Source organism: Rhinatrema bivittatum, chromosome 9 (assembly GCF_901001135.1).
Source record: "Rhinatrema bivittatum chromosome 9, aRhiBiv1.1, whole genome shotgun sequence".
Classification (NCBI taxonomy): domain Eukaryota; kingdom Metazoa; phylum Chordata; class Amphibia; order Gymnophiona; family Rhinatrematidae; genus Rhinatrema; species Rhinatrema bivittatum.
Genome location: NC_042623.1, coordinates 209,289,744 through 209,313,380, shown reverse-complemented (window position 1 = coordinate 209,313,380; position 23,637 = coordinate 209,289,744). Strand labels below are relative to the sequence as shown.

Sequence of the window (23,637 nt, the reverse complement as noted above, 5' to 3'; positions counted from 1 at the left end):
CCGAAGGTGGTGACTGCTTTCCACATCAACCAGTCAATCATACTTCCTACGTTCTTCCCATGACCTCATTCTCAACCGGGGGAACGTGCTCTCCACACTCTGGACTGCAAGCGGGTGCTCGCTTTTGCTTTCTACAGCGAGTCATGGACCGTCTGCCAGCTCTTTGTGTCCTTTGACACCAATAGACTGGGAGCAGCTGTGGGGAAGCAGACCCTATCCAACTAGCTAGTGGATTGCATTGCCTTGTTTTGTTTTGTTTTTTTTCAATTCTTTATTTGTTTTTCAAATCATTCGAAACAACAAATAATCTAAATCAATTACAGTATCTTAGCTTCTGATTGATATTTTATACAAAGAAGAGAAAAGGAAAAGAAAAAAAACAGTTGAAATAGTAAAGGTTTAAAATAATATTCCCATATCATTGTATAATTTTCTCAATCAGTCACTAATATTAGGCAAATACAAAGTAAAATCATCGTATTTCTATGAGCGATTAATTTAGAGGTTAAACATACAAGGAAACCATTATCTAGGACCCACACTTTAATATTACCATACCGGATCTTATGCCTCTATAAGGGCTTTGAGATCTTCAGGATTTGTAAATATGTAATTTTTCCCATCTGATTTTACGATACATCTACAGGGATATTTAAGCATATAATAACCCCCTTTGTCAATAACCCCTTTTCTATAGGATAAGAATTTCTTTCTTTTTAACTGGGTATTTCTAGCAAGATCTGGAAATATCCATTCTTTATCCCCATAGTATACTTCAAAGCGATTGCAGAAGAATAATCTCATCACATTGTCTCTATCAGTAATGAATGCAAATTGGACCAGCAAGTCCCTTGTGTTTTAACTACCAATTCATCTTGAGACTTGTGCAGCATGTCAGATAACTCCAATGATTCATCTTGTAATTCTTTTTGTTCCAATTGTTCTTTTTTATCTTCCCTCACCTCTTTATCCAGTTGATCTTGTTTCTTTCCCCTGTCTCCTGATCCTAAATGAAAAGCCTTGACAACCACAGGTAGACATTGGTCTGGAATCTTCAAAACCTGTTTTAAATAGTTTCTAAATAACTCGATTGGTTCTAACTTTTTAATAATAGGGAAGTTATTAACCCTTAAATTCAAGGCTCTAATCGAATTTTCAAGATTTTCTATTCTTTTATTAGTTTCCTGTTCAACATTTATTTGATAAGATTGTATTTTCTCTATTTGTGAAACCCGTTTATCTATCTTTACTATTTCTTTCCTTTGCTCTTCTACTTTTGCAGTGTTCTGAAAAGATGAATTAGTAGATTTCATTAACTCATTTGTCAATTTATTGATTGATAAATCTAATTTAAGCAGATAATTCCACACATTCTTCAACGTTATATTGGAAGGTTTTTTTGGTATATTATCTGTTTTAATTATATCAACATCACCTTGTTTCCTATTATCAGGGTTACTTAACTTCGGGGTACTAGCTCCTCTAAAAGAAACTTCTACGTTCTCCATTGTACTCAGCTGTAATAATCCTTGTTCTTCTTTCTTAGATGTATTTGTGTCTAATTCTTTTTGATTCTCATCAATTAACAAATCTGGAGATCTCAAAATCCCTTCCAGCTCAATTTCTGGTTTCTCGGGGATGATTCCCCCTTCACTACCAGGTGGTGGTGGTGTTACCGGTGCCCCTGGACTTAAAGATGTCTCCTCGATCAGAGGAGGGGAATTCCGCTTGACTACCCCTCCTGCAGCGATCTGTCCTATAGGGGAATGAATTGGGGAGTCCAGCCACTCAGACACAGTCCTTTGACCTGTTTCCACTGCAATCACACCAGCTGGAGGCCTAAATTTAGCCTTCCTTTTGGTGTGCGGCATCTTATCAGGATAATCAAAACAAGAAAAAAAAAAAAAAGTCAAGTAGATTGTGTCCGAGAGATAATGATATGATGGTGAGGATTTTACTTTGAGGAGACTTTTAGGAGAGGAAAATATTTAAGGAAAGTCTCATACCTGGGACTCTATTCAGATGAATAATCGCAACCTCATAATTAATTCTTGAAAATATAAACAGCACAGGTCCGGCAAAGCCCACTTTACCGCGTGCCCGGCTTTAGCGACGCGCCGGCTCTGCTACGCGCCACAAGGCAATGAATTTATATACCACTTCCAGGTCCCGCCTCCAATAGCTGTCCGGGCGTGGGGAAAACCAGCTGCTGATGTCAATCACCGTCGTGGCGTCTCAACTCACCCCCGGTATGCAGCTTGTCAGGTAATCTTTGTTCCTTCTCCTTTCGGCCCCGGATAGAGAAACTCAGGCAATGAATTTATATACCACTTCCGGGTCCCGCCTCCGATAGCTGTCCCGAGCGTGGGGAAAACCAGCTGCTGATGTCATTCGCCGTCGGGGTGTCTCAACTCACCCCCGGTATGCAGCTTGTAAGGTAATCTTTGTTCCTTCTCCTTTCGGCCTCCGCATTGCCGCCTTCTACAAGCCGACAGATCTCCAGCAGGTTGAAGGCTCACTCTGTGTGGGCTATGGCGGCGTCAGTGGCGGATCTGCGTGCGGTCCCTTTTGCCGAAATCTGCAGGACTGCGACCTGGAGTTCTCTCCACACACTTGCGGCTCACTATTGTTTCAACAGGGATAGTCGCCAGGACAGCACTTTTGGCCAGTCTGTCCTCCGCAATGTATTCCAGTCCTGAACCCAACTGTTCTCATCGTGCTCTCTGTGGGGCCAGACTGCCCCTGTTTCCTACAGCACCGCAGTTGTGTTGTGCCCGTTGGCACCTTGTTCGGCTACCCTGGGTCCCTCTGATCACAGGAGGTAGTCTGGAGCTCTGTAATCACCCACATGTGAGGACTACCATCCTGCTTATCCTAGGAGAAAGCACAGTTACTTATCTGTAACAGGTGTTCTCCTAGGACAGCAGGATATCAGTCCTCAGGAATCCCGCCCACCTCCCCACGATGTTGGGTTCAACTTTGGTTTATTGTGTTATTTTTCTCGCTCTTATTTTTGCTTTGTTACGAGTCAAGGGAAACCATGAGCGGTTATTGCAGGCTGGGCATTCTTAGTCTGCCAGTCAAAGTTTCTAGTTTTCTGTGCCAGGCTCCATCTGATGATGTCACCACACATGTGAGGACTAACATCCTGCTGTCCTAGGAGAACACCTGTTACAGGTAAGCAATTGCGCTATCCGGTTAATGATTTAGCCAGATAAAATGTATCCAGTTAAAGGGACCAGATATTTAAACCTCAGGATTTGTCTGGCTAATTCAAAAATTATTTAGGAAAACTCCTTTGAATATGGACCTCAAGAAGGTAGTTTTTCAAAAGCCTTTTTACAGGTAAATATAGGCTTTTACAGCTGCCTGCATGGTATACAGGCAAACCTATGCACGTACAACCTGTGTGCATATAAGTTTACCTGAATTGAGTGGAGGCATGCATGGGTGCAGAGCTGGGAGGGGTTTGGAATTAAATGCACTTACTAGCTGGTGTGAATGTGTGTGGATAGACTGGGTTGGATAATTTTTTAAGCGTACTTACATACATCAGCCTGCTTTGAAAATTGATATAATTTATGCATGATATTACAATGTTACTCCTGAAAAAGCCACACTAACATTTTATTTATTTATTTTAAAATTTTTCTATACCGTCGTTTAGTAATACACCATCACAACGGTTTACATTTCGGCACGAAATAGGTTTGGTTAGGTTCTAAGTTATCCATAGTGTGCCAATATTTTATGGTTACATAGTTCAGTAATATACTCTAAATGAGAGATGGGTTGGGGTTACTATTTATATGATTGTGATAATCATATATGTGTATACTGTTTTAACTTAATATTTAATTATGGGTAAAAAGTAATAAAATTGTCGATTCTCCTTTTTTTTATGGTGACTTTCAGTTGTATGTATTTGTTGTTAGTCATCGCTCTCATTGTGAAATGCTTTTTTGAAAAGCCAAGTTTTTTAGTCCTTTTTTGAAGAGTTTTAATTCTTTCATTAATCTCAATTCAAGTGGTAGTGTGTTCCATAATAATGTAAAGGGCTGATGTGCACGTAGCAGGAGATAGACCTTGGGGTGATAGTGTCTAATGATATGAAGTCTGCGAAACAATGCGACAAGGCGATAGCAAAAGCCAGAAGAATGCTGGGCTGCATAGAGAGAGGAATATCGAGTAAGAAAAGGGAAGTGATTATCCCCTTGTACAGGTCCTTGGTGAGGCTTCACCTGGAGTACTGTGTTCAGTTTTGGAGACCATATCTACAAAGAGACAAGGACAAGATGGAAGCGGTACAGAGAAGGGCGACCAGGAAGATGGAGGGTCTTCATCGGATGACATACGAGGAGAGATTGAACAATCTAAATATGTACTCCCTGGAGGAAAGGAGGAGCAGGGGTGATATGATTCAGACTTTCAGATACTTGAAAAACTTTAATGATCCAAAGGCAACGACAAACCTTTTCCGTCGGAAAAAAATCAGCAGAACCAGAGGTCACGAGCTGAGGCTCCAGGGAGGAAGACTAAGAACCAATGTCAGGAAGTATTTCTTCACGGAAAGGGTGGTGGATGCCTGGAATGCCCTACCGGAAGCAGTGGTGAAGTCTAAAACTGTGAACGACTTCAAAGGGGCGTGGGATAAACACTGTGGATCCATTAAGTCTAGAGGGCGTGAATAAAGAGGAGGCAGCAAAACACTGCACGGAGCGGCAGTAGCCACAGAGGCATTCAAACACTGCATGGAGCGGCAGTAGCCACAGAGGCATTCACAGAGCGGGATGCCAGTGGCCAGTAGTTGGTGTTCCACCTTCACGGAGCGGAAGGATGGAGGGCTGCTATCTCCAAAAAACAAAAACAAAAAAAAACAGACAAAAAAATAAAAACAGGGGTGGGTAAGAGTATGGGGTAAGGGTATGGCCTGCTTGTTACAGAGTTTGCTACCCCTAATTGAGCTGGACGATCACTTGGATGCAGATACGGCGCTGCTCTCTAAATTGGTGGTGGGGTGGAGGGGAATTAGGGCTGGAGGGTACTGGAAGCCAATAGTAACAGGTGGGAGAGAAAGAAGGGGGGGAAAAAATGGATAAAGTGCGTAGCTTGCTGGGCAGACTGGATGGGCCGTTTGGTTGTCTTCTGCCGTCATTTCTATGTTTCTATGTTTCTATGTTAATGGTCCTGCCAAAGATAGAGCTCTCTCTCTAACTTGGGTCAGCTTTTACTGTTTTGACTGAGGGATGGTTAGTAGTGCTTTATTGGCCGACCTGAGATTTCTTTGTGGGACATGTAATCGTAAAGCAGTGTTTAGCCAGTCGGCTTTTTCGTCATTAATTAATTTATGAATTGTTCAAAGTGTTTTGAATTGTACTCTTTGTTCTATTGGGAGCCAGTGTAAATCCGCAAGTGTTTGGGTGATATGATCTCTTCTGCCTTTTCCAGTAAGTATTCTGGCAGCTGAGTTTTGTAGTATTTGTAGTGGCTTAATTGTGGTATATGGTAATCCTAGGAAAAGTGTGTTACAGTAGTCTGTGCTAGCAAATATGCTTGTAATATTGTACGAAAGTGTTCTTGAGTTAATAAGGGTTTTAGTCTTCTAAGGACCATTAATTTGGCATAGCCTTCTCTTACTTTTATTGATATATGTGGTTTAAGGCTGATTTCAGTGTCCATTTAACTCCACTAATTTATCGTTTTTAAGTTTGATGGGATTTTGAATTCTTACAATATTTTTTCGTTCAAGGTGTAAAAATTCCATTTTATCTATGTTAATTACTAGTTCCATTTGATTTAATAGTTGTTTTATTATGTCTAGATACATCATTGCAAAGTTCAGTGTTTTCTCAATTGATTCTTCAACTGGTAGAATTAGTTGAATGTCGTCAGCGTATATGTAGTGTATGATACCTAGCCCTGCCAGTAGGTGGCAGAGGGGGAAGCATGTAGATGTTAAATAGAGTTGCTGAGAGTGCTGAGCCCTGGGGGACTCCTGTTTTTAGGTCAATCTTGTCTGATATTGTATTTTTTATTTTTACCTGGTAAGATCTATTTGTAAGATAGTATGTGAACCAGTCAATTCTTTTCTTTTGTAATCCAATTTCTTCCAGTCTTTTTAATAGTATGTTATGGTTTACTGTGTCAAATGCTGCGGACAGATCTAGTAGTATCAAGATGTAGTGTTTACCACTGTCAAATCTGCGTAGTACGGTATCTGTTAGTGAGATTAGTAATGTCTCGGTGCTATAGTGTTTCCTGAAACCATGTTGTGATGGGTAGAGTATGTTATTGTTGTCTAAATGTTCTGCTAATTGCTTTTGTACTGCTTTTTCTATTAATTTTGCGAGCATAGGCAGGTTTGAAACAGGTCTATAGTTACTTAAGACGTTTGGGTCACTATTCCTTTTTTTCAGAATTGGTTTGATTATTGCATTCTTCAGTGAGTCTGGCATTACTCCTTCATTGAGTGATAGATTAATTATTTTGGCTAATGTGTAGGAGGTTATATCAGCTAGTTTTTTTTTATGTCTGTGGTGGGAATGGTGTCAATTATATGTGGCGCCGGGTTTAATTTTTTTAACAAGGATTCTACTTAGGTTTGTGATACCTCGTCAAATGTGGAGAATTGTGATACATCTCTTTTTTGCATTTTGATTTCTTGTTTATTTAGGATCGGAATCTTAGTCCTAAGGTTTATTTATTTATTTATAGATTTTTTCTATACCGGGGTACGTAAATAACATCACCTCGGTTTACATTCAAACAGTAATTCAGCATTGCGCTTTACAATTTAACATGGTAACTGAACAAATACAATACAGTATATAACTATGTATTAAAAGAATATAAGCAATATATGAGAGATTGTGGCGGATAGGAAGAGTAGTTGAGGATACAGATCATTGATAGTAGGCTTTTTTAAATAGCCAGGTTTTAAGGTTTTGTTTAAATTTTTTGTGACAGAGTTCCTGGCGTAATTCAGAGGGCATGGTGTTCCATATAGTTGATCCAGCAATGATGAAAGATTGTTCTTTTGTACTAGAGAGTTTAGTCAGATTGGGTGCTGGGATATTTAGTTTGGCTAAATTCTGGAATCTCGTTGGGCGGGAAGACATTTTGAATTGCAGTTGATCTGTGAACCAGAGCATTTCTCTGTTTTGAATGGCTTTGTGTATCAGCGACATAGATTTATAAATTATCCTGTAAGCCACGGGTAGCCAGTGCAAAGACTGAAGAGCTGGAGTGATGTGATCATGGCGGCTTGTGTCAGTGATAATGCGGGCAGCTGCATTTTGCAGCATTTGCAAAGGTTGAATGGTGGCTTTAGGTAGACCCAGTAACAGAGCATTGCAGTAATCAATTTTTGATAAAATAGTTGCTTTTGTGATTTTGTCTGAGAAATAGTGTGCTAGTTCGTTGCATTTGTTTTCTTGCGGTGCTTGGGGCATTTCTGCTTTATCATTGGTCAGATTTTTAACTATGTTGAATAGTGTTCTTGGGTTATTTGAAAATAAACATGTTACTGCACATTTTTAACACAATTTAGTTAATAGGCCTCTATGAGAGTGTAAACAAAACCTTTAATAACTCTCATCCCGAAGAGGCTAATGAACCACTAGATGCTTTGAGGAGATACACACACCGGAACTGTGCTTCAAAGGTGATGTCTTAACCTGGAAACGTTTCGAAAACATTACAAAATCTGACACCATCAAGATCATCAGTAACCTCAAACCCTCAACTAATCCTCTCAACCCATGTCATACTACCCTTTTTAAACTGATCAAACTTGATATTGCCTCATTTATCACCAAGTTCATCAACTCCTCTCTTCTACTTGGTACTGTCCCGAACTTACTCAAACAAGCTTCAGTCCGACCCACTATCAAAAAACACTCAGCTAACCCTGCTATCATGTCCAATTACCTCCCGATCTCCGCCCTATCCTTCATGGCCAAAGGCTTAGGAACAGCAGTGCTTCACCAACTCTACAACTACATTGACTCAAACAATATCCTCAACCAATACCAATTCACGTTCAGAAAGCACTACAATACTGAATTGCTGCTGCTCTTCAGCTTTGACACAGACGGGGGTTTCGATCAACCCTTAGCGTTCCTCCTTTGTCTCCTTGACATCTCTGCCGCTTTTGACACCATCAACTATGCCATTCTACTCTCAAGACTCCGCTTCATCAGAATTTCTGGCTCAGTGTTGGCCTGGTTCTCATCTTACCTGAACAGAACTCAACAAGTCACTATTGACTCCTTCACTCTACCCTGACGCCCCTGGGCTCTGGAGTACCTCAAGGCTCTGCTCTATCTGCTGCCTTATTCAACCTTTACCTTACTTCGTTATATCATACCCTTACCAACCTTGGAGTCCACTATAAGATCTAAGCTGATGACATTCAATTCTTTTTTTCCCCTAAAGGAAACCTTGGACCCTCACTGAATCCTTCCTCACCCATTGCCTCACGACCATCCAAAGATGGCTACATAGCAATAAACTAGCTCTCAACATTTCCAAAACTGAAATCTTTATCCTATCACATCACCCAGTGGATAACACACCCAACCTTTTCTCCTTTGACTCCCAATCAATCGCATTTCACAAAGTGCAAGATACCTGGGAATCACAATTGACTCATCACTCTTGATGCACCAACATATAAGAACTATTACTAACTCCTCCTACAAACTATGTTTACTCCATCACCTTAAACCCTTCTTGAACCTGTGGACTTTATGACCGTCCTCCAATCCCCTATATTCTCTGGAATAGACTACTGCAACTCACTACTGACAGGTCTGCCTTTATTTGCGACCTGCCCTCTAGAGATCATTCAAAATTCGGCAGCAAGGCTCCTTACGAACACCCCCATGTGCAATCACATCTCTTGTTCTCAAATCCTTACATTGTCTCCCTATCTCCTTCCGGGTACAATACAAGCTTGCCATAATTATACACTCCTCCTGGAGTTCCTCTATAATAAAAATCCATACCCCCTCCTGCACCTTAGATCATCTAATCTCATGCTTTTAGATGTCCTATCTCCTAAGCTCACTCACCTCAAGGAAACCAGAGAACGCGCTGCCTTCTCAGCAGGACCTCTTCACTGGAACACTCTACCCAAAGAACTAAGATGCCTCCAAAACAGAACCACCTTTAAAAAAGCCCTCAAAACCATCCTTTTCAAAAAAGCTTTCTCAAGCTTAAATGATCTATTCCCAACATGTAGCCCCTTAGGGGAGGCTACTTAGGGCCAGAACAAGGACAGAATTCAGCTTTCTCAAATGTATGAACTTCTCTTCAGACGTTTTAGTTCTTCTATCACCCTTCCTCCTCCCTTAGGACCTGCACAGCTTTGTATGAATTTTGTTAAAGCTTCATCTGTGCTTATGGCCAGGGACACAAGAACACTTAGACTCAGTAAAAGTATAATGTATTTTTTATTAGTCAATATAAGTGTTCTAGGGAGATGCTGGGTACTGGGTGCCCTTCGTCTTACAATCTGACCAGCATCTCCTCGTATACAGAAAGTGATCCTTGTTTTATAGATAACATTCAAATACAGGGTAGAAGGTTCTAGAGACTTGCATGACTGCCCAAAGGATCATTTACATAAGTTGTGATGTCAACTGCATGATTAAATCATCGCTAACTATCCTGATTGGCTTCCCAGGATGTGTAGCCCATTTCCCATGACTTTCTTTGTTCTGGTTAAACTCTTACTGGTCAAGACAATCAACATGTCTGTAACTGTGTGGATTACAAACTCCTGAGAATAGTGCCTGAAGCTCCCCTGTGGTGACTCTATGAATAGACATCACCTGTCTGGTGCCAGCTTGCCTCCACAGATATCCAGGGACATTCTGTAAGTCACTCAGAGTCCATTCAGCTCAGGCAGGCCAAAGACACGCAGAGGGTTCTGGGGATTTCCTTCTCCATTTTGGTCTTCTGTGTTCAGGCATACTTCTCAATTTCTCTTCAGATGTTTAATATTTCTCCCCTCCCTCAGGATCTAACACAGTTGTGTAGACTGATGTTATTCCTGGATGATATATGTACTGTCATGTTACCCCTTTATGTCTAAATATGTTTGATCGTAGGAAGGGTGGGTAATAAATGTCTTTAAGTACATGTCTTCATAATCTATATCAGTGGATATGAATGTAAACATGGACAGTTTGCTTTCAAGACTGTTCATTGTAGCTTAAGTTTACTACTGTACCTTCTATCATTTTTAGGAAGAAAGCAACAAAAGTAAAGTACACATTCATCAGTGATTCTGAAGAGGTTGAAGAGTGCCTTCCTCGAAAAATGAAAGGCAAGTTAATATTCACCTAAATCACAAAAGGGATTTGTATTGAATTACTTTCCAAACCCAAGCTTAAGGTGAATTAGTTGGGAACAGTAGATTTTTCCTTGATCCAAAGGGCTTAAAATCTAGGGGAGTCATTCAATAAGCTGTGATATTTTTCCCCTAGGTAATCACAAAGCCACTATAAACGAATCTGCAGCTTTGTGAAAATTAGTCAAGAAGCTACTAATGGTATTTTTCCCCAGGGGGAAAATACCGCAGCCGGTGAAATTTTCCCACAGGGAAAAGTATGGCAGCAGAAGCCCCTCCAAACAGCATGTGATGGTAGTCCCTGAAGCATAGGGCTACCATTGCTTAAAGAGGCTGCTCAGCCCTGAGTAGGCCCCAATCTGAAACTAGTTGAAACCCCTAGGGATCTGTATAAAACCCTGTGCCAACACCTCCCCTACCCCTGGCTGCCCTTGGAAGTGGCTGTTGCCTGATTTTTTTAAAAATTACTTTATAGGAAGGAATGCAAGCTCCTAACCCCTCCACACAAAATACTCAGGTCCCCAGAGGCCCTGGAAGCCAGACCCTGCCCCATCTCTTCCACACAACAAGAAACTGACAAAGGCTCTTGTGATTCCATTTGGAAAATATCCGCTGCCTAGAGCCTAGGGGCACTTGGGGCCACATTAGATTACCAAGAAGTCTTTTTATGTAAAGGTGGGAGGTCTTGGAGGTTCCACTGGACCACTAGGGATCTTGACTTGTGGAGATTTTAAGATTTCTCTCTAATTTTCTAAAGGCCATGGTAATTCTTTTCCACAATTTTAAAACAGACAAAAATGAATCTGTTGTAGTAAAAATCTATCAAGTTTAATTGACATGTAATAATTACATAGGAAAAATATCACACGGGAGAAAACCACACTTCAGACAAGTTCTCAGTGGGTATTCCCAAAAGCATGTACATACAGCCAGGCTTATATACTGTTTTTTTTCTACAAAGTCCTAGTTCACCAAAATATGTCAGATTGACCAATCTTAATTTCAATTTTGCATTTTACTTCAGCAACACATCTTAGATCATGATCAGTTAACAGTTCAGCATGATCTAGGTCCTAATTGCAATTGCCTACAAGCATAGCACATTTTGCTACTGATGATAGGATCACACATCATTATATCTATTTTCTACCAATTATAATTATCTTTTCCCTGTACGTACCAGGATCAGTCCAGACTGCTGGGTTATGCCTCCCGTCCAGCAGATGGAGTCAGAGAGAAACTGAAAAGGCACCACTGATATACCCTGGTGCGCCCCCTGCGATCCTTCAGTATATCTCTGACTCCAGCAGATGAGAGAGCATAACCTTGCGGTCCTGATCTCCTGTAAATTGAATTGTGAAGGGGTTTCCCTATCAGGTTTGATTAGTATATAGGAGAAATCCTGTGACTGGATCAAGGTAATATTTTGTACCTAATGAGGTACTGCTAATTTGGTATTGCTAATAGGAGCCGTAGCAGGCAAGGCAGGGCACTGCCCTACAGCCTTTTCCCGGGGTTTCTTTCAGCCCTACCCAGTGAGAGGAGGGGAGAATTAATCTGTGGGCCGGTCACTCTCCCTTTCCAACTCCTGAGAAGTTTAATTCCTCGGAGAAAAAGTTTAGCCGGGTGCACTACACCCCCTACCGGCTCCAATAATAAATTGTTTGTGAGGTAATTTACTTAGCTGCCGGTGGCAGCGCTCTCAACAAAAAAAAAACCCAAAAAAAACGAGGTAATTTGGTCCCAGCCTGCTGTACTCACTGTGGTCTCCGGAAGGGGTGGCTTGTCACCCAGCCCTTGTTCGCGCCGTGTTTTGCGCCGTTTTTGGATTTTCTTAAAAAAAAAAAATGCCCCGAGAAACTGTTTGTGCGGCGTGTGGGGATCACGGCCGCCGGCTCTCCCGCGAGGGCCTTTGCTCCCGGTGTCTTCCCGGGGGGGAGGGCTCCTCGCGGGGGCCAGCCGCGGCCGGGGGCTCCCCTTCCCCTCGGACTGGTGCACGGGCAGCGTCGGGCAGATCTCGGCAGTCCTCGCTGCCGATTCCGGGGGCGGCGGCCATTTTGGAAAATTCAGCGGCCATTTTAAATGAGCTCGAGGGTGACGCGATTTCCTCCGAAGAAGGGGAGGACCTCCCCCCTCTGTCCCCGCCGGACCTTAGCCCCCGCGGGCCAGATTTGCCACCTGGGGGAGCAAAAGGAGGTTCCTTGAAAAGACCTCATCCTTTTACCTCACAATTTGTTCTTTTGCTCCATAAGGCGTATATGGAAGCCGAAACGGAATGGGATCAGGGTAATCCTGGCCCAGCTAAACAGGGAAGAGTTTCTACAGGTCTCTTTGGATTGGGAGATCCAGCTCCGGCTCCTCCTAAACCCCCGCAGCAGGCTTCTCCGGCTCCCCCTCCAAAACCACAGCCTGCAGCTCCGGTTCCCCTTTCACAGGCTCCGTCCCCTCTGGATCCTGATACGGACGTGGGGGGTACGGACCCTGTTGACCCGGTTGAGGGGGATGATCCTCAGATTCTCCGGTTATTTCATAAGGAGGAATTGGATCCGTTGATTACTCATGTCCTTAGGGAACTAAAGATTCCAATACCCCAGATAGACTCAAATGCCCAGCCAGGGGATTTTGAATTGGATGGGCTCCGCACTCCCGCGCATGCTTTTCCTTTTCACAATAAACTGTTTCAGCTTGTGTCCCGGGAATGGGATAATCCGGAGGCAACTCTTAGAGTCAGCCGGGCTATGGATAAGCTTTACCCTCTCCCTACTGAATCCTTGGAGCTCCTTAGGGTGCCAAGGGTGGATTCGGCGGTCACTGCCATGGCAAAACATACCACCATTCCCGTAACAGGGGGTACGGCCCTTAGGGATCTTCAAGATCGGAAGTTGGAGACGTTGCTTAAACGCATCTTTGAGGTGTCAGCCTTGGGAGTACGGGCGGCAGTTTGCAGTTGCATGGTACAAAGGGCTACCCTTCGCTGGGTACAACATCCGGAGGCAGATCTCAGGATCTGCCTCCGGATGAAGCAGAGCAGGCAAACCGCATAGAATCTGCGGTGGCTTACGCCGCAGATGCCTTCTATGACCTCCTCCGCACTTCGGCCCGGTCTATGTCTTCGGCAGTGTCGGCTCGGAGGTTACTCTGGCTGCGTCACTGGGCAGCAGATTCTTCCTCCAAGGCCCAACTCTGTTCCTTTCCCTTTCGGGGAAAACTGTTTTGGCACCGAGTTAGAAGACCTTATCCGGTCTTTGGGGGAGAATAAGGTGTTCAAGTTACCAGAGGACAGGCCTAGATTTATTCGCCCTTCGGGTACTTTTCGCGGACGATTTCGCGGGCAGCGACGTTTTCGATCGGGGAGGGGCTCCTCCTTTGCTACAAGGCAGCCATCTACGCGCTCCCAGTCATGGACTCCTTCCTTTCGTGGTAGAAGGCCGGCCCGCGCAGGGGCGTCTCATACCTTCGCCACCTCTAAAGCGGCTCAATGAAGGGACGCCGGTCCATTCCTCCGTCCCGGAGGTCGGAGGACGACTCTCTTACTTTCGGGAGGAATGGGCCACAATTACCACGGACCAATGGGTCCTCGACATTATCTCTCACGGATACGCCTTAGATTTTGCAAAACCCCTGCGCGATTTGTTTCTAATCTCTCCCAGCGGTTCTCTAGTAAAGCAACAACGAATTGCTCAGACCCTGGAGCGGTTACAGGAGCTGGGAGCGATAGTGCCTCCACTCCTTGGGGTGGGTAGTCAATTACCCTAAGAGCCATCTGATCCCCTCCCAGAATTTGGAATTTCTGGGCGCCTCGTTCGATACCGAAGTGGGGAAGGTTTTCCTGCCACGGGCAAGGATGGAGCGGCTGATGGCGCACGTTCGCCGTCTCCTCGCCCTTTCCTTGCCAGTGGTATGGGATTACTTACAGGTCCTTGGATATATGGTGTCCACTCTGGATTTGGTTCCGTGGTCTTTTGCGCATATGCGGCCGCTACAGAGGGCCCTTCTGTCTCGTTGGGACCCCAAATCGGAAGAGTTTCAGATACCTTTGCCACTCTTACCCCCAGCGCGGACCAGTCTGCAGTGGTGGTTGGATCCGGTCCACTTGCTCCAAGGTACCGATTTGGAGCCACCCCAATGGATTATTGTCACGACCGATGCCAGTCTGACGGGCTGGGGAGCAGTCTGTCAGTCTCAGTCCGCTCAGGGACGTTGGATGCCTTCTCAAACCAAGTGGTCTATCAATCGTTTGGAAACAAGGGCGGTTCGCCTAGCGCTACAACATTTTCTGCCTTTGATTCGGGACGGAGCAGTTCGGGTTTTGTCCGACAACGCAACCACGGTAGCGTATATAAATCGGCAAGGCGGTACACGGAGTCTACCAGTAGCAACCGAAGCCAGCCAATTGATGGTGTGGGCAGAGCAGCACCTGTCTCGGATTGCGGCGTCTCACATCGCAGGAGTCGACAACGTTCAAGCAGACTATCTCAGCAGGCAACGCCTAGATCCGGGAGAGTGGGAACTATCTCCCGAGGCACTCAGACTCATCTGCCGCCGGTGGGGAACTCCACGGTTGGACCTCATGGCAACTCGTTTGAATGCCAAGGCAGCTCGCTTCTTCAGTCGCAGAAGGGAAACACGGGTCGGAGGGCGTGGACGCGCTAGTTCTTCCCTGGCCCACGCACGTTCTTCTGTATGTGTTTCCACCGTGGCCGTTGGTGGGGGAAAATATTGCGGCGAATAGAATCCCACGCGGGACCCGTCGTTCTCGTAGCCCCGGAGTGGCCAAGGAGGCTGTGGTTCGCCGACCTCATCAATCTAGCGGTGGACGGCCCCTTGCGTCTCGGGCATCTGCCTCGGCTCCTTCGGCAGGGTCCAGTATTTTTCGACCAGGCCGATCGCTTTTGTCTAGCGGCTTGGCTTATGAGAGGCGGCAATTGAGAAAGAAAGGATATCCGGAGTCGGTCATTACTACTCTTCTGCAGGCTCGTAAACCCTCTACCTCGGTTGCTTATGTCAGGGTATGGAGAGTTTTTGACTCCTGGTGTCAGGGTCTGGAGGTGCCGTCGCGGAAGGCTACGGTGTCTCATATTCTGACTTTTTTGCAAGAGGGTCTAAAGAAGGGTTTATCTTATAATTCTCTGCGTGTGCAGGTGGCAGCCTTAGGCTGTTACCGCGGTAAACGTGACGGAATTTCCATTGCCATGCATCCGGACATTGCACGATTTTTAAAAGGAGTTAAGCATTTGCGACCCCCGGTACGACCTATCTGTCCTTCTTGGAGTTTAAATTTGGTTCTCCGGGGTCTTTGTACTTCTCCGTTTGAACCCCTACGAAGGGCTACTCTCAAGGATCTCACTCTCAAAACTGTTTTTCTCGTCGCTATTTGTTCGGCTCGCCGAATCTCGGAACTTCAGGCGTTGTCTTGTAGGGAACCTTTTCTCCGTATTTCTAATTCGGGGGTTTCTCTACGTACCGTTCCCTCGTTTTTGCCTAAGGTAGTTTCCGCTTTTCACGTCAACCAGACGGTGGACCTACCGGCTTTTGCGGTTGACGGAGCGGAGGCGTCGCAGCAACCGGAACTTCGCAAGTTGGATGTTCGAAGGACGCTCTTGCGGTACCTGGACGTTACCAACCCTTTTCGGTTGTCTGATCATCTGTTTGTCTTGTGGGGTGGTCCAAAGAAAGGGAATAAAGCTTCGAAAGCTACGATAGCACGCTGGTTGAAAGAGGCGATTGTTTCTACTTACATTTCCCAAGGTCGCGCCATTCCGGAGGGTCTTAAGGCTCATTCTCTGCGCTCCCAGGCGGCGTCTTGGGCAGAGAGTGGTTTTATCTCCTCACAGGAAATTTGCCGAGCGGCTACTTGGAAGACGTTGCACACATTTGCGAGACATTACCGTTTGGACGTGCGCGCTCCGGTGGACTCCTTTGGCAGTGGTGTGCTTCGTGCGGGACTGTCAGGGTCCCACCCCGTTTAGGGCAGCTTGGGTACTTCCCAGCAGTCTGGACTGATCCTGGTACGTACAGGGAAAGGAAAATTAGGACTTACCTGATAATTTTCATTCCTGTAGTACCAAGGATCAGTCCAGACGCCCGCCCATATCAGTGAAGAGTATAAAGTCCCGCAACTGTTGTTCTTTTTTTTTTCGGGTTCCGTTTTTACGGGCACTTGTTCTTTTTTGTATGGTTGACTGCATGGTTTCCTCGTTTTCCACATGTTCATACTTTTCATCTTTATCTTGATCTAGTCACAGAGTTTGCCATAGTTTTCTAATTTTCATACTGCTTTGTTATGGATTATACTGAAGGATCGCAGGGGGCGCACCAGGGTATATCAGTGGTGCCTTTTCAGTTTCTCTCTGACTCCATCTGCTGGACGGGAGGCATAACCCAGCAGTCTGGACTGATCCTTGGTACTACAGGAATGAAAATTATCAGGTAAGTCCTAATTTTCCTTTCTTGTCCATGGAACCAAAAAGTCTACTGATGTGCACCCTTGTACAAATTTTTTTTACATATCTTATTATTATTATAATCTAAAATAGTGATCTTAGCAAGCATAGCAAAAATCAGTAAAGAATATTATAAGCTAAATTGAAATTATCAAGCGGGGGGGGGAGGAGGAAGCTGCCATATTGCATGTTCCTTCTACTTCCCCTGAGGGGACTGGGCCAGGTAGAGTGTTCTCCCCAGAATTCATCCTCCTGCTGCATGATGCATTTTTGGCTAGTCAGAAGCCCTCTAGGGCAGTCCCGGTGGTCAGGTCTGATCAGGCAGAGTGTGGCTTCATTGCCAGGGGCTGGTTCTGGTCTGGCCTTGGTAGTTAGGCTCTCGTCATCCCTGTTTCATCCCAGAGATGGCTCTGCTGATTCGGGTCTGATCCCAGATTATCAAGGGAGGCGCCTGAACAGAACTCGCTGGTGCATCCGGGCGATCCAACGACCAGTGATACAGGTTTTGGGGATGACTCGGGGTGCCTTGCTCCAGGGGCAGAGGACCGAAGGAGGACTGTTTGTTTAAAAGGGAGGAATTAGAGGTCTTACTCCTGCTAGCCTTTCAAGTGTTAAGGGTTAAGATGCCCCCGGATGACACTGATTTAGATGGGGAAGACCCTGTCCTGGATGTGGAGAGGGGTCCCCTGGTTTCCTTCCCATTCCATAAATTGGTTTGCAAGTTGGTGGCCGTGGAATGGGGGAAACCCAATGCTGGTCTGAAGGTCGCTCGGACCATGGGAAAGCTTTTATTCCCTTCTGGAGAAGCATTTAGAATCTTTTGCGCTCCCTAAGGTTGATGCGGCAGGATCTGCGGTTACTAAGAGGACCATTATTCTGATGATGGGTTCCGCGGCTGTGAAGGATATGCAAGATCGCAAGTTAGAGGAGCACCACAAGCGGATTTTTGAGGTCTCGGCTTTAGGATTGTGTGCGGCAATTTGTTCCAGCTTTATGCAATGTAAGTGCCTCTGCTGGGTGCAGCAGCTGCAGAAGCACCTTCCCAAGGTGGTTGCTTTTGGAGTGGATGTCCTTTACGATGTTGCGGCCAGAAGACTATTCTGGCTGCGTAACTGGTCAGCAGACACCTTCTCAAAGGTGAAGTTAGATTCCTTGCCTTTCAAGGGTCGCCTTTTGTTTGACTCAGTTGCTCGAGGTCTTCACCAATCTCTCGGAGATAATAAGCTGCTCCATTTAGACAAGGATAGACCTAAAGTCAAAAGATTTTTTTCAAGCCAGATCCCGGTTTCGATCGGACAGGACATCAAGACCAGTAAGGCCTGCACCTGGGTCTCAGACAGTTTTCACGCGGACAGTCTTGGGGGCAGTCCTTTTGAGGAACCCGCAGGCCTTTTCGAGGAGCTGTAGGAGGCTTGGCTGCCGGTGGCAAGTCCTCGCAATGAGGTGAGGCCGGTCCACTCTGTCGTTGCTATTATAGGAGGTCGCTTGATGCAATTTTATGCCAAGTGGACCAAGATTACACAGGACTAGTGGGTTCTATGTGTTAGAATTTGCTCGGCCCATTCGCATTCTTTTTCTGATTTCTCCCTGCGGGTCTGCGAAAAAGCAGGTGGCGGTCCGGCAGACCTTAACATGTCTCCAGAGCTTGGGGCAGTAATACCAGTCCCCTCATCAGAGGTTCGCAAGGGTGCTATTCCATCTATTTTGTGGCCCCGAAGAAAGAGGGCATGTTCTGTCCCATTCTTGATTTGAAGAGGATGAATGACACACTCAAGGTTACCCGCTCCCGAATGGAGATCTTGCATTTTGTGATAGCGGCGGTTTGCAAGGGGGAGTTTTTGGCTTCTCTGGATCTCACGGAGGCCTATCTGCATATTCTGATTCATCCGGACTCACGTTTTCTTCGCTTCAGCGTACTGGGGCAGCATTTTCAGTTTTGCGCCCTCCCTTTTGGTCTGGCCACAGCGCCATGCACTTTCACCAAGGTGATGGTGGTGGTAGCGGCGGCACTTCGGAAGGAAGGTGTTCTGGTACAGCCATATTTGGATGACTGGCTTATCAGGGCAAAATCAGAGGTTCTCTATCTTCAGTCAGTCAGCAAGAGTACTCGAGGTTCTTCAGTCTCTCTGCTGGGTAGTGAATGTGACAGAGTCATTTGACCCCGACCTAGTCCTTGGACTACTTGGGAGCTTAGTTCGACACCCGGGCTGGCAGGGTGTATGTCTCAGAGGAACGGGTGCTCAATCTGCATATTCGTATTAGCCGGTTCTTGCAGTTGCGTGTCCCCAAAGTGTGGGATTATTTACAGGCTCTAGGCTCCATGACTTCAACCTTGGAATTTGGTTCCGTGAGTGTTTTTCCATACGAGGCCATTGCAGAGGATGCTTTTGGCACAGTGGAAACCAATCTCAGAGGAATTTCACTTGCCATTGCCTTGAGGGTGTGGCCAGAGACAGTCTAGCTCGGTGGCTTCACACTCACAATCTCCTTTGCGGGGTGGATCTCGAGGTTCTGGACTGGGTGATAGTTACTATAGACGCCAGTCTATCTGGCTGGGGGAGCCATTTGTCAGCATCGTTCACTCCAGGGTCTCTGCTCTGTGAGAATTGAATCTGCGTGGTCTATCAATCGTTTGGAGACCAGAGTGGTCCATCTAGCCTTGAAGGGAGTTCTTGCTGGTAGCAAAAGGACGTTCGGTGAGGATTCTTTCCGACAACGCGACAACAGTGGCATATATCAATCAGGAGGGTGGCACCAAGAGCCAGGCAGTAACCCGAGAGTCGTGGGTCTTAATGCATTGGGCGGAATCCCACCTCGAGCAGATAGCTGCGTCTCACATAGCCAGAGTCGAAAATGTTGAAGCGGATTTCCTAAGTCAGACTCTATTAAATCCAGGCGAGTGGGAATTGTCGGAAGCGGCGATGTGGCTCATCAGGCGATGTTGGAGGTCCCTCACGTGGATTTAATGGTGACTGTTCAAAATGCCAAAGCGTTTCGCTTCTTCAGTCGATGACGACGGCACGGGGCCAAGGGCGTTGACACTTTGGTTCTGCCTTAGCCTCAGGAGGTTCTACTTTGTGTTCCTTCCTTGGCCGTTAGTGGGCAAGGTGTTGCGTCGCATAGAGAAACATCGCGGAGAAGTGATATTGGTTACCCCGGAGTGGCCGCAGCGTCCGTGGTTCGCAGATCTCATCAGCCTGGCAGTGGATGGCCCGATTTTGTTTCATCTGACTGGCCTACTTCATCAGGGTCCAATATTTTCAGATCAGGCCAATCACTTTTGTCTAGCGGCTTGGCTTTTGAGAGGCGGAGGTTAAAGTGTAGAGGTTATCCGGAATCTGTTGTCACCACCTTATTGCAGGCCAGGAGGAAGTCCACTAATCTGGCTTACGTTTGGGTATGGAAGATGTTCGAGACTTGGTGTGCTGCTCATAGAATCCGCACCCTCCAGTCCTCCATTCCTGATGTTTTGTCCTTTCTGCAAGACAGTTTCGCCAAAGGTTTGCCTCCTAGCTCCCTTAGGGTTCAAGTGGTGGCCTTAGGCTGTCTCCATGGCAAGATCAGGGACTCCACTATTTCGGCTCATCCGGATGTTATCCAGTTCCACAGGAACAAGGAATTTGCATCCTCCGGTCAGGAGAGTTTGTCCATCCTGGAACCTTAATCTGGTCCTCCGAGGTTTGTGTGTGGTGCTTTTTGAGCCTCTCCGGAGAGTGACACTGAAGGATTTGACTCTCAAAGTAGTTTTTCTAGTAGCGATATGCTCTGCTAGGTGGATTTCTGAGTTACAAACATTGGGGCGGATTTTAAGAGCCCTGCTCGCGTGCCGGTGCGCCTATTTTACATAGGCCTGCCGGCGCGCGCAGAGCCCCGGGACTAGCGTAAGTCCCGGGGTTTTCCGAGGGGGGCGTGTCGGGGGCGGGGCCGATCGGTGCGGCGTTTTCTGGGCAGGATGCGGCGTTTTGGGTTCGGGCCCGGGGGCGTGGTTTTGGCCAGGGGCGGTCCGGGGGCGTGGCCGCGCCCTCCGGAACCGCCCCTGGGTTGCGTCTAGGCGCGCCAGCGGCCCGCTGGCGCACGGGGATTTACTTCTCCCTCCGGGAGGCGTAAATCCCCCAACAAAGGTAGGGGGGGGTTTAGACAGGGCCGGGGGGGTGGGTTAGGTAGAGGAAGGTGAGGGGAGGGTGATAGCGAATTCCCTCCGAGGCCGCGGAGGTAGGCTGTGCGGCTCTGCGCGCGCCGGCTACACAAAATCGGTAGCCTTGCGCGCGCCGATCCAGGATTTTAGCAGATACGCGCGGCTACGCGCGTATCTACTAAAATCCAGCGTACTTTTGTTTGCGCCTGATGCGCAAACAAAAGTACGCGAAGGCGCGCTTTTTGAAAATCTACCCCATTGTCCTTTTGGGATCCCTTCCTTCAGATATCTGATTTGGGGGTTTCTTTGAGGACAGTGCCTTCGTTTTTGCCGAAAATGGTTTCCACTTTTCATGTGAACCAGACAATCCAACCATTCCACATGCAAAGGAGCTCAAGTAGTTAGATGTTCGTCGAGCTCTATTGTGCTATTTAGAGGTGACAAATGATTTCAGACGGTCGACCACCTCTTTGTTTTGTGGAGTGGCGCGAAATGAGGTTTTAATGCTTCTAAAGCTACTATTGCATGCTGGTTGAAGGAAGCAATTGCTTCCACGTACATTACAGCCAGCAAGGAGATTTCGCATAGTTTGTGTGCTCATTCTACGCGATCGCTGGCTACCTCCTGGGCGGAGGCGCAGTTGGTGTCTCCTCAGGAGATTTGCAGAGCAGCAAATTGTAAGTCGTTGCATACTTTTGCGTGACACTACCTTTTGGATGTGGGAGATTCCGGTTCTCTTTCATTTGGCGAGAGTATTCTGCGAGCGGGACTCTCCAGGTCCCACCCTAAGTAGAGGGCTTTGGTACATCCCAGGAGACTGGACTGATCCGGATACGTACAGCGAAAGGAAAATTGGTTCTTACCTGCTAATTTTCATTCCTGTAGTACCACGGATCAGTCCAGAACTCGCCTGATTTCTAAGAGGTAGAGAGCCTCTTCAGCTCTGGATTTGATTATGAATTCAGTTCTGTTTGAAACACTTTTCATGGTTTTGCAATATGTTTGGATTATGTGTTTTTATATGGGGGGGGGGTTCTGCTTTATGCTTGGGTACAGATCTATACTGAGGAACTGCAGGAGACACTGGGGTTTATGAGGCAGTGTCAGTAAAACTTTCTCTGTCTCCATCTGCTGGCAGGGATGAATAACTCAGGAGTCTGGAATGATCTGTGGTACTACAGGAATGAAAATTAGCAGGTAAGACCCAATTTTCCTCTTCCAGGGACAGCCAGCAGTAGGGAGGGGGGAAAAATGATCTATGCAGACCCCTGGGGGGTTTCAAATAGTTTTGGGTGAGGGCCTACTCATGGATGAATGGCCCCTTTAAGACAGGGTCTTGGGAACCTCGGGATATGTGTTAATGTTCTGTGGCTCCTGGGAAGTTAGCAATAACCATGGAATTGTAGCTAACTTTAGTTCAAATAACACAGCTTGTGAAATTTTCAGTAAGCCATGATATTTGATTTGCATAGTTTAAGATAGTTTAAGATATTAATGAGCTCATTAGTATGGATTTTTTTTTTTTTAAATACGCAGGGTGCCAGGGCTCATATCTCGTGTTTTCCTTGTGTTAGGGTATTTACCGTGCAAAAAACAGCCTAATGTGGCTTAGTGAATGAGGCCCTAGGTTTGTACCTGAGGCAATGGTAGGTGAAGTGACTTGCCCAAGGTCATAAGGACCCTTAGCAGGAGAAGCAGGATTTGAACTCTTGCTCGTCTTGTCCTCAACTCACTGCTCTAACCACAAGACTAGGTCTCCATATCATTCTGAAATAACACAATTCTATTTGTATCTTTTTTTTATAGCTAAACCTGAAAAACACCACAATATTATCAACGAGGGAAGTAAAGGGGCATGTGTATGTTCTATATTTGAAATGTAAGGATTGTCATAACCCTGAATAACATCTTTCAGCAGCTTTTGAATCCAGTGGGCATATAGTGGTGGCTGTTAGTGTAAACTTTGCACCTGCTCATTTTCAGTGGAGGTTGTTTCCCAGTGTGACCTTAGTGCAATGTATGCAGGCTAAAATAGTCCATATACTTTGCAATTAATCCGGGCTATTGAAAATTGTTCCCTTAATGATAAAGCTGTAATTTTTTCATTGGCAAAATGTTCTCTAACCTCACTACTTTTAAAGTACTGTGTCCCTTCTCCTGAAAGGAGAGAGAACTGTTTTCCTCTAGCCCCCTCTAAGATCTTTGTTGGATCCGCTTATCTTTATTAAATCCTGTAGTTATCTGTTATGTAAGGAAAGTGAATTCAGTTTGGAGAACCCTTTCAGCATATGTAAACATGTTACTGTATCTGTTTAACTGTGGATCTTTATGTTCTCTTCCAAACATTTGACTATCCTTTCTGAGGAGGGGTATTCAGATCTGAATCCCAGAGCTCCAGATGGAGCCTAATGAAGGGTTTAACATCATGGGAGATGACATCCTGGTCTTTTGCATTCTCTTGTTTGGAGCATGTCACCAGATATACAACTTTGTCTGGAGCTGCCTGACTTTGCACACTTATTGCCAGTTTATCTACCTTATAAATGGCCTGTGACCGACGGCCCGCAAATGCGTGGGTAATTTTGTTGGGAACTTGCGTGTGTAAATTTGCTTTGAAACTTGGTATATCTTAAGCATATATTTGTCATTTCCCTGTACGTACCCGGATCAGTCCAGACACCTGGGTTGTGACTCCACACCAG

The 23,637-nt window shown here is 45.8% G+C and overlaps 1 protein-coding gene across 1 annotated transcript in view; it reads left to right on the top strand.

Moving 5' to 3' along the window:
* The window catches only part of HLTF (helicase like transcription factor), a 333,607-nt gene that overhangs the window by 158,740 nt on the left and 151,230 nt on the right, over positions 1–23,637 (top strand). The window contains 1 exon segment of the mRNA XM_029615024.1: positions 10,254–10,333. Within this exon segment, the coding sequence (XP_029470884.1) occupies positions 10,254–10,333 (80 nt within the window).